This window comes from Danaus plexippus (genome assembly GCF_018135715.1).
Source record: "Danaus plexippus chromosome 3 unlocalized genomic scaffold, MEX_DaPlex mxdp_30, whole genome shotgun sequence".
In the NCBI taxonomy this organism is placed as follows: Eukaryota; Metazoa; Arthropoda; class Insecta; order Lepidoptera; family Nymphalidae; genus Danaus; species Danaus plexippus.
The window spans coordinates 2,711,180-2,723,417 of NW_026869845.1; the positions used below are offsets into that span (position 1 = coordinate 2,711,180).

Here is a 12,238-nt window from a genome sequence, read left to right on the forward strand (position 1 = left end):
ATGAAAAAAGAGTTAATAAAATAAAGTTGTGATGATAAAATGTTGTTATTAAAATACACTACTCACAATTGACTTATCTATTCCGAACCATCTCAAGTAGTATTCAAGTAGTATCTCAAGTATTCGTAAGTTGAGTATTCATAGTTATAATTTTTTTTTTACTTTATAGATGGTAAGAAAATATTTTGGAATTATTTCCCTTATCTTATAAGAACGTGATTTTTTAATTAAAAATATAGTTTTTCTTAGGATGAGAAATAGATAAGAAACTCAGTTTCCGTAACAGAATTTTAAGCTGAAAATGATCCTGTTGTTGTCAAACAATATTACAAGAATACAGAACTTAATTTTTATCCATTTTTATTTACTCATCAACCATGTTTTCTTAGGTTTTTGTTTTTTTTTTTAAATGTATATCTCAAATTAAATCAGCAAATTAATATTTATTTTTTTTATCGTACAGAAACCAAATCATATATACTATCGGTTCAATGCCATTTATTTGAATAATCAATAATTGAGGGTAGTTGAAATTATCAGGTGTCACCCGCATAACCACGTGAGTTGGTATAAACAAAGGCGAGAGTACAGATTACGGGGAGACTTTTTGGAGCGAGTCCGACCGCCGCAGGGTGCAGACGTGTGGTACAGTGATCCGATGTATAATTGGTTAAAAGTGATGCAAAGAAGAGGTTACAAGATCAACGTGTCTGGCATTGATCAGCAGACTCAAAAGAGGGTAGCAGCCACCGTCGCTTAGTCGCCGTTGTTCTGCCGCCAGGTATTCACAGTCGATAGGGAAGTAGGTACACCCCTGTTACCTAATAGCAGGGACTTAGTTTCAGTACTTTCTAACATTTCACACACCTCCCTGTTAAGACACATCTGTGTCCGCACCTGCGCTGGCACCTGTAAGCGCAGCTGTGGGAAAAACCCGACCAACCACAGCGAATAACAAAGGACCTAAATCAATGTACCCGCCGCCGCTCTATGTTGGAGCAAACAAGAGCTGGAACGATATTTCCAGCTTATTGAACGACAAAAACATAAATTTTATGTCAGCCCGGAACGCGACAGTAGGGATCAAGGTCTCTGCAGTCACCTCAGCCGACCACCGTACCCTGGCCGCGATGTTACGAAAGAATAATATTGAGTTCCATACCTACGCCCTCATGGAGGAGCGTAGGCTAACCGTTGTTATCAAGGGTCTCCCCGCAGAGATACCTGTTAAAGTCATTAAAGAGGACCTTCAGTCCCAAAACCTACCGGTGTTGTAAGTGCATCGCATGCAGAGGCCCAACAAAAAACCATTCGACATGGTTTTAGTACATTTGTCCCTTACCCTGGAAGGTAAGAAAATTTATAATCTTACATCCGTTTGCCGATTGTCGCCCCGGGGCAATGCAACCGATGCCAACTATACGGCCATTCGTAGAGATTCTGTTACGCACGCCCGCGCTGCGTAAAGTGCCTAGGCGACCACGGTACATCCGATTGCAGCAGGGTCTCGTCTACAGAGGAGCCGTCTAGCTGCGTCTTGTACGGCCAGCAGCAGGGTCATCCCGTGAACTGTCCCAAAGCGCTGTACTGGGCGAAAATTGGGCGGCACCCCAATAAAGCCCGGGAGCCGGCTCCTACTCTTGCTGCCCCCTTGCAACTAACGCCTGGCAAACGCCTAGCGTTATAAGCGAACCGACAGCCCCTCAGGCATCCCAGGCCCCCTAAGGCACCCGCGCAAACACCGGTAATCGGCCTCGCAGCTGACTTGTAGCTAGTCTGTGACTTCGCGAGTCTCATAGACCCCACGGAGGTGCAGACATTCGCTGCCAAGCCGAGGGCCTCTGACGGCAATCCTCAGGCCCGTATGATGGCAATGTGCCAACACGCGGGCATGTTGAGTGCCGTGGGAGCGTTCAAAGCCAATGGCACTTGGTAGTTTAGATGAGGCGTCCCAGACACCCCTCCTAGATCCTGACAATGAACTTATGACCGACAGTATAGACATAAATGTCCTCAAGACACACATAGACAACATTTACACTAACACACCGCCTTCGCTGGCGAAGACGAGGTCCCGTTTCTTACACGTCATACGTCTTAGAGGCACCCTCGGGAAGGGGGCACCCCTCCGTCGGGCCCTTCGGGCCCGAATTAATTGGTTGGGTACCATCGGGCCACACACCCCTCCCGGTGACGGTGTAAAAGCCAATAGGGCTAACAGCTACAGACAAGTCAAACAAAAACAAAGATTACGGGGAGTCTTGCTCGAGCCGTTGCAGGGATCGAACGTCTTCGAAGTAAAGGGTCCATCTAACCGTCTATGTGGTTACCTTCAAGGATCTGAGATCCTGACGACATTCAAGAATATAGGCATTGGTGACGCCAGTTATGCTGACGTCAGTCTTTAAAAAAACGACAAAGTGCTTTCTACTTCGATATACCTTATAGAATTGATATCGTCTTTATACATTGCAATTGATGCAAATACTTGTTTTAGATTTAACCTTTATTTGAATATTTTTTCTGAAGTACAATTTGAACCAAGGCGGGACTGATTGTAACAAGAATGAGAACTGCTTTGTTCCATGTTTAATAAGCACTTGATTGTTACGATTCGAAGAGAGCTTGGATCTCAATTATTAAAAATAGAGCAGACGAGTTTTAGTTGAATCCAAAGAAAACTACAAATCACTGGATAAGAAAGTAATATAGAATTCAGAGAGATAAATACATTTTGCTTATAAAGCTATTTGAGTAGTTATAAGTTTCTTAGCCTTACAAATTTTATCCTTAGTTATTCGGGATATATTACGAAGCATCACTAGCTAAATAGGTTCGTTAGTCTCTGTTGGGAGCAAACTTACTCGCTCTCAGCATTCTGTCTTTTGTGAATGTTTTTAGATCTCGACGAACCCGATTATTTAAAAAGATAATTTGTGATTTTCTATAAATTTGAATGTGTAAATTGATAATTAATTTTTCTTATCATTAGACATTAAGGATGCCTATGCTCAGTAAACAATTCAGTTCACACTTATTTAATAAAATTCATGCTTCATTTCTCAATAATCTTTAGCCTTTGTTGTTTGGAAAACATTGCAACTTAATCCGATATTCAGGAACACTTAGTTAAATTGCAAATTGCCATTGAGAGCAGCTGCTGACGCTCTCTTGCTGATAATTTTAATCCATAGAACTAGGACGTAGACATCAGTAATACTAACCTAAATTAATAAGTAAGTTCGTAATACTATTTAATAATTACAAAACAATGTTGTTAAATAATTAAACAAAAATTTTAATAAATAATTCAGGAATAATGTTCTTAAAAAACAGAGAAAATAACTTTTTTAAACAATACAATTATAATTTAACCATTAAATAACATACAAAATTCTGTAGGTGGTAGAGTCTAGCTCTGGTCCAATTACTGCAGCTTGAACGTGGGCTGGCTCGACTGGGGAAGTACCACTCTCTCACATGATCGCCGAAGAAGTCTTTTAAGGATGCGTTTCGACCGATGCGTGAGAGAGCCGGTTGCCCTTTCTCTTTTCCAACCCTTTCCTGCCCTTTCCCTTTTCCCACCTTTCCCCTCCTGTTTCTCCAAATAAGGGTGGCAACGCAAAATAGTTTTGCGGATGTGGCAGACCGACGGTACTACCTGCATCAGGTGGGCCATCTGCTCGTTTTTTCCCTTTGTCATAAGAAATAATTTAATCACATTAAATTTCTATAAATGGGAAAATAAAACCTCTAATCATAAAAAATATTTTTTTTTTTAAATTTCAATCTGCAAGTAAGTCGTCAGGCATTATGAAGTCCGTTTTCATAATGCTTGACGACTTTAAAAAGAGGTAATATTTAAGTTCAAAGTTTCTTTTAATATTTTCCAGAATCAGTTCTCTTTCCTCGTCATTGTGTAAACAATTATGTTGTTAGTATTTTTAGTATAAAATTCCCCCTTTGAAGGGTAAAAAGATAATTTTAGATAGCAACAACAACAGCTTGTAATATATAGCCGCTAATATTTTATATTAATTACATTTTACTCTGATTACACAGCTTTACCAACCAGATATTTTAAGCTATTATTATGTTTCAAAACTCCTTATCACAGATTTGGAAATAATGCAACAAAAACGATATTTTACCTTTTATCTTTACGAATCGGAACGTAAAAATGAGTCATTGACATTGAAATATCTAAAAAATCCTATTTTACGCATAAATCTTGGTTAACTTGATTATAAAACTATGGACGTTCTAATAAGTCGTATTAATATCTGTAGACAGCTGTAGAGTAATTCGCGTTTTACGGTTAGTGATAGCAATTTAATCTCCGTTTACATAACAGCATGAAGACGTCAAATAGTCTAGATATTTTTCAAATAACCCAAAAAAGTAACTTGAGAATATAATTGAAAGCATTAAATAACGTTAAGGCGTTTACGTATACATTAAGGTTTACCGTTTTCTCTTAACAGAAAGATGTGTTGTAAAAAAAAATATTTTTTTTTATTAATGGACAACCATAAGTCAATGATCGTGTATACTACATACCTATGTATAACTTTTATTCTTAGTGTTGATTTTTAGAATAGAGCTTCCCAAAACCTAAGTATGCAAAAACAAATAAAGTTAATTTTGTCACTTAAAAGTTTAAATTTCAGAATATTAAGATGGGCTATTTAATTATAATTCGGGGTGGTTGCTATATAAGGGTATTCAAAGAGTTTCCGATAACTGTATCTCTTCATCGTGTCTTATGAATAAAGACACCACCAATATGATTGCTTCTTGGTTCAAAGTGCAAGATTTCTTTAGAATTATTATTTTAAAGCACAGTAATGTTCGGAGGGTGGTTCATTATATCAGATAAAAAATTGTTTGCAGAATATTATCTGATGCCAAATCTTAACGTGTGTATAAACAAATTTTCAAATGGATTTTTTACAGTTATGTTCATTATTTTCAAAAAACGGCGATATCCATTCTCCATTTTATAAATGAAGCACTGAGACTCATGTGGACTAATTTATTTCGGTCTTAGCTCTACTCGCAATTAGATGAGTACACATTCCTCCTGGAATGCTCTCGCGTAACTGTGTACCTACTTAGAATCATAACTTTTGATTACAAATGTTTTCAAGTTATTACATAACTCTATTTATCTGAACATAACATTAGGAATGAATAATTTTAATCATATAAATACATGACAACTTATAAGATAAATCATAGCTATATTCATATTTTTTAGGAAGTATCTCCTGCTAACATTGGTAATAAATTGGTCACTGTTCAAGTTCTAGTTCTATGAAACTTACAGAATAACTTACCATATATTATAAATGAATATACGTACAAATATTTAATCTGTTTGAATACAAAACATAACCACCAGTAGCAGAAATAACGTTAGAAATAAAACACTAACGTTAGAAACAACTATTCCTTATTTACCCTTTTGAACGCTGTTACGTAGATACGGTAATAAATTCGTAACTCTGCACTTACTTGACTCTTGACGATTCCCATGACGATACAGGACCAGAGTGCATTTAAATTTAACCCATATATTAATATGTTATGGTATCTTAAATCACTAATCAATGTCACTTTAATCTTAGAAAAGAATCTAAAATCCGTTCAAAAGAAACAAATAATATGTTATATTTTCTTTTTCTATTCTTTTTTTCTATCTGTTAAATTAATACATTGCCGAAATGTAATTTTGGAAAAGGTAAACTTAATAATTTAAATTAAATTGGTAAATGGAAGGAATGATAAATTTATCTTTTAAGGAGAGTTTAAGTATTATTTTCTTCTTATCTAACCTAGCCGAAGTCACGAATGAGGCAGCTTGTCTATAAATACAAAAATCAATTGCTATTTTATAGTTCGCTAAAAGTCATAAAATATTTGCTATCGAGGTCGGAAACGGAATCACAGTTTTTGTTTGTAAAATCACTTTATTGGAAATTTTATCACTTCACTATTGTTCAGGAGATGTTTTCACCTAGATGATTCAAGTAATCCTCGCCGTCTCCTTATTAACAATAAAAGAAGTGTCACTTTTAAGGTACTAATGAACGTATATTTGAATGACTTGTTGTTGTTTGTTGTTGTGTGTTGTTATAATAAAAATGATTTAATTCTAAAGGTAATAATTGTAAGAACACGTACTAAGAATAAATTCCTTACAAAATATGTTTATACATATTGTCGCCTCACTAAATAAATGTTTTTTTTTCAAATAAAAACTGTCTATCAAGTCGTTTAATTTGATTGCTATATAAACTAATTTAGTTACTGGGTCAACTATCAAAATAATCTAGAATTATATAATAGTTATAATGAAGTAAATGAGAGAATAAATTTCCCTTTCAGAACCTTCTTCTTTCATTACTTTATATTTAAGAAAAATTTGCATTTAAAACTGCGGAAAGTGAATTGTAGTAATAAATAAAATGCTCTGACAGCATTTTTGATAAAATGGTTTGGTATCAAAAAGTATTTGTAAAATTTTTTTGAAGTTTATTCGTAATAAGATTGAATTTCTTTTAACTTTGTTATATAATTGGTAATGTTTTTCAAGTTATTTATTTTTCAGTCCGTCGAGGAACAAATTTGACGCTCAATCCATCTTGAGGCGCTAAGATAACAGAATGCGGGTCTGGTTTCACTTTGTAAGGGACGACAGGCTCTATCTTATAATTATAAATCAACTGGGAAAGAGCTGCGCGAACTTGCATCATACCGTATCTTTTACCTAGAAATAAATATTATTTAATTTAAATATTTTGACCACTTCAAAGGCCACGGCCAGCGGTGATGTAGATTAGATTGTAATACATTTTATTTCTTAAAGTTCTCTCTTTTATTTTTTTTATTATCAATTTAATATAATTTCTATAGACGCGTTACTATTTATAGACTTAAATGATTAAAAGATGAGCAAATTTGTTAATGAACTAATAAGATAACAGTCAAGGCAATGAGATATAACTTGATAATTATCTAATATTTCTTTTACCGATACAGAATCTTGGTCCGTCACCAAACGGCAGGAAGGTGAATTCTCTGTTATCTTGTTTATTGCCTGTCATAAAACGCTCGGGTTTCCACTTTTCAGGTTCAGGGTAATATTTCTCGTTGTTATGTATTGCGACCACATTCACAAGCACGGGGACTCCTTTTTCTATTTTCAAACCATCTTCAAGTACACACGTCTGTCCACACAATCTATCTATTAAAGGCAAAAGGGGAAATTTCCTCATTGTTTCTGCAAACAAATAAAGCTATTTTTAGGCATCTTTTTTTAGATACATATGTTATCTAATGTAATGTGAATAGGGTAATAAAGTAATAAGCGTGCAGTAAAATATTAATACATACCGTGGATACACGCAGTCAAATAGTCAAGTTGCAATAATTCATTGTAATTCAGATAGTCCTTTTCACTGCTCAAAAATGCGTTATTAAGTTCGCTATACAGCTTTTCCTGAAATATGCAAAGACTATGGTAAAGTTAAGGTTGTCAGAAAGAATATTATAATCTCTTAGTCACGATGGAATAATAAATTATTTATAAGCTTTGTCATTTTGGGAGTGGAAATGTGTTTAATGGTTCTTTGACGTAATCTTTAAAACGTAGATAAAGAATATTTAAAGCTATTTACCTGCTCATCTGGATGATATGCTAGTTCATGCAGAGAATAGCTCAAAACAGAAGAGGAAGTTTCAATAGAACCTAATATAAACACTGCTACTTGTGCAAGCAAGATATTGTCAGCATAGTCTATGAAAAGAGACCAAATACTAAAATTTATGAATATTTGTTTATTTGTTATATTAAATTATTTTAAATACCAACCCTCGTCAGCTTCAGGTGGTAGTTCCAGCTGTTCCTTTATTTTTAGTAAATGATTCACAAGGTCCGAATCGTCGTATTTTTTATGATTCTGTCGATCTTTGACAATTTTCCAATATAGTTGTTTAATATAATCATTAGCCGCTTTCGAAAATAATTTAAGCCTTGAAATATCAAAATTTCATATTTGAAATACGTATTTTAGCATTTTTTCAATATAATTAATTGAATTTGAAACCTTTTAATTTTAAATGACTCATAAAAAAATAATCAGGTATGTCAACTGTTTATGAAATATATTTTTTTATCGGATTTTGTGGTCTTAAGTTTTAGACAGTTCATTGATAAGTATATAATTGATATTTAAATACTAGAGCGATAATAAATATAATGATTACGTTCCTAAATGAAAAGTACGCTACCGCATTAATGCTCCAAGGGCAGGAAGAAAGAATATGAAAGTAATCTCCAATCCGCGGTAGAATGTCCATTTGACCATATGGTTAGTTATGTGCCACAATGGGGAGTCTTGGTCACTTAATGCACTAACTCTTATTCCGAAAACACTATACGCTACTGTGTCTGATGTGTACATGGAAAATATTTCCTGCGAATAGGAATTGTTAATCACCACATTGAAATTATCCGGAATGAATCTTTAATATATTCACAGATTTATATTTTTATATATAAAATTTTTCGTAGCTACCTTTAAATTGACATGTTTCTTTTTTTCAACAAAATCTCTTTGAACTTTCTTTACCAATTCAGTTGCATTTGCATTCATCAATTCTGTTATTTTTCTTAGACGGTGCGATGTAAACATTGGCGATAAACGGTATCTGAGCATTTTCCACAATGGATTCTGTAAAAAGTATTAAACTGCGTATAACGTTTTGGTTTATTTAATGCATAGAAAAAACACAGACACAGCACAGCGAAATGTGTAAATTATAAATATTTTTCTTGGCCTAGTCTGGTAACCATGATGAGAATAGATTAAGTATAGTTAAGTTACTTTTAAGATCATTATTTGCTACGTAAAGTATATTGCATTATGCTTAGTAAATAGTTTTACATAGATAAAAATGTTTACCTTAACAGTAAATATGTTAAGCGACCCCATAGGGTCGGACTCATGACAGTACAAATGTCTATCTTGAAAGTTATCGTATTCAGAGCTAAAAACTTTTCGAGCTAGTTGCGGTGTTTGCACAACCAATGCTGGCCTCATACCAAGGTATATGCCTAAGTAATCCCTTGGATATTTAACACTTAAATCGTATGCATATTCAGAAAAACTTCTGCGCATAATAAAACTTAAGCCACCAATGAACGGAAACGGTCTTTCATATTCGATCCCGCGATCCTTCCAATAACTGTAAACACGTTTTAAATATAAACTTAACACTAATATAAAACACGCGATTAAAATAAATATGACCATTGTATCACAACGACTTCTGCAAGTAAAGTATTTGGATCTAAAATGATTTTTAATGAGAGCCGTTATCTGCTGCAAAGATAAAAAACATCGTAAAATTTCGACGTCAAAATTTACTTATAATCCTTTATATATTTTTTATAATAAACATCATTAAGAAGTCAAACCGGATACAAAACCAAGGTCATGTTCCCTTATATAAGTTGTATTCCATTATAACTAGTTGTTTTTATTAAAGTTTTTATTTGACTCGATTTAAAAGACTGTATATGTATGTACGAGTATATACACATACATTATCGATTTAGGAGTTATATAAAATAATGGAATTTCTTTACAAAAGTATAGAATCGTATGACTGACCACACCGCAGAACCTCTAGATACAGTTAGTTAATTTTTTGTACATCTAGAACAGGGTGCCAAAAAACGAAGGAATCGTCTACCGTAAGTGACAAATAACAGTGCTTATTTATATACACTTTCATCCCGTTTGCCTGTGATCACAGTTGCTGAAAAGTTAGCGAAACATCTAGTGTACCACCAACCAAGAAGTCAACCCTTAATAATCTTTTTGAGTAAATATGTGCGAAAATTTTGTGAGAAAGCTGTTACTTTAAGGTTTCTTAATAACCTTTTATATGTCTTTATTCATTTATTTATTTCGGTAATCCAACAGTGCTTATGATAATGGCATTATAAAATATAACTAACCAATACTAAGACCAGTACAGGAATACATAGTTACAGTAAAAGTATAAATATAAACGTAACTTAAGTATTAATTAATCTCGAATAACAATACTAATTAGCAAGACTGTTCGTTGTGTCTGTGCGCTTGTGTGTTCGAATGTGTGCGTGTGCGTGTGTAGATCTGTGTTTTAATAATAAATTAAGATGTACCTTTTATATTCTGGCTTTTTCATATTGAATATGTCTAAGTGAGAATATAAGTCATTATAGTTAGTGGCTAAACGATTTACTAAGCAGTTGCTTCCATATTTTGTGCTCATCGGCAGTGTATTAAATAATGCTGTCCGACGAGTACGTCGACTTGGTATTCGGTATTATTAAATATTTTTGAAAACAATGTATGCTTTTAAATTGTTTGATCTGTTTTGTTACTAAAATATATGCTTAAAATTTTGTTCTGGCGAAAAAAAAAACAATTGCTGTAAGAATGTTCTTATTATCTGTCACTCTTTTTGATCTAAGGAAAGTACGATACATTGAAGAAAATTCCTGGGGTTGAAAAAGGATAAATATTATACGGTATCACAAAGTTTGAGGAAATTGAGTTCATGTTTCGTCATTGTATAAACGTATACTAAGAAATGAAAACATTGTAATAAATATGTTTAGAGCATTTTTAATCCCCATTATTTATCAAAATAAACATAAAAAAGCACTTTTCTATATGGTACGATTACCGCAAGCTTGCTTCGTCACACTTTATACAAATCGTGTCGCTTATTAAATCAATAACCTACGTTAATATATATCTAGTGATTTATTGATAAAAAACCTTTAGACGCTGTATGTATTGTGAACATGCAAAATTAGTTGTTATTTTACAGAATACATACTAGTACATAATATTTACTTTTGTTGGATCTTCTTTACTATTTTTTAATGGTTGGCTAGGTACGAAATATGAATGGGTTGCAGAGAAACGATGTGACTTTAGAATTTTAATATAAAGTATGTAATATTTTGTCAAAAAAATTGTTGTTAATGCTTTGGTGATTATAAAAAGAGCTCTTGATATTTGAGCATATATATGTCCAGTAATACCATCGGTTCCGATTAAGATTGGACAATCTTATTATAGAGATTCAAAAAGTCGTAAAGTACCAAAAAATATATATATGTATTTTAAAACACAATCTTAAAACTTTATACTAATATGTAAGAATCTTTACATTTAATGATAATATTTCACTTTTACACAAACTTGAGCTATTCTATATTGTATTTAAAATTGTATTCAGTGTTAAAGTTGTGAAATGTTACTTTAATAGCTTTATAAAATTTTCAAGAACAATACTGCTTGGTTACCATAACAAAACATATTAACTTTAGGTTTCCGGAAACCAGACGCTATTATTTAATAGTCATCAGGGACTATTACGTTAGTCTAATTAGTCTAGTGGGGAAACCAAGATAGTTAAATTGCTTTTATGCTGTAATCACGGGCATACGAGATGTTAATGTCTGTCAGTTGGTCCTTTCTGTCCTGGTCCTGCTGCAAAGTAACTGAAAGGGAGTATGTAGTTTTTAAAATAATAAAATACGTGTATCTAGTAATCCGAAAAATATTAGTTTCGCTTAATTTGATTATGTATAATTTTGATTGAATACTTATAACCTTTTCTAGCAAGTACTTTTTGAAAGGTAAGGTTAATATAAAAGATTAAAGTCATAATATTATTTAACAACTTAAATCACGTTAAATTAAACCAAAATCCCCTATCAGGTTTCCATATAACGTACATTTGCAACTACAAACTCTCAATTAAGATAAATATAAGATTAGGTTGGTGTGGGCATTGTTAGAGTAAAATAGGTGCTAAATACCCTTTGTTGGAATATAAAGGATGTCGTAAATGTGGCCGATAGATGAGCCTCGGAGCTATTTATCGGGTCAGTTGTTTTCATAGGACGCTATGTGTGAGAAATCTTGGAAGTTGAAGATTACAGTGCTGAATAACTATGGTCAAAGAACTGTAAAAACACTTACGTTTAAAGGAATTTGTTTGTAACAATTCGTGATTTACAATTTTGGAAGAAATTTAATTAATGTGTTTATTAAGTTTAACGGGCGCTTCTAATGACATTTTAAATTCTGATATTTTATTTCTATGAATTAGAATTAGAAAGATAAAAATTACTATCATGCATTCAAACCTAAACTACAGAACA

General features: G+C 33.2%; 1 protein-coding gene across 1 annotated transcript; it reads right to left on the reverse strand.

Moving 5' to 3' along the window:
* Nucleotides 1–6,512: 6,512 nt before the first annotated feature.
* On the reverse strand, nucleotides 6,513–9,347 carry LOC116769370 (cytochrome P450 6k1-like). Its single transcript, XM_032660816.2, has 8 exons — nucleotides 8,970–9,347; nucleotides 8,583–8,738; nucleotides 8,296–8,480; nucleotides 7,877–8,037; nucleotides 7,683–7,801; nucleotides 7,399–7,504; nucleotides 7,037–7,285; nucleotides 6,513–6,772 (listed from the first exon to the last, which is right to left on the reverse strand). The coding sequence occupies exons 1-8, from the start codon at nucleotides 9,318–9,320 to the stop codon at nucleotides 6,603–6,605; spliced, it is 1,497 nt and encodes a 498-aa protein (XP_032516707.2). The 5' UTR covers nucleotides 9,321–9,347; the 3' UTR covers nucleotides 6,513–6,602.
* Nucleotides 9,348–12,238: the final 2,891 nt, after the last annotated feature.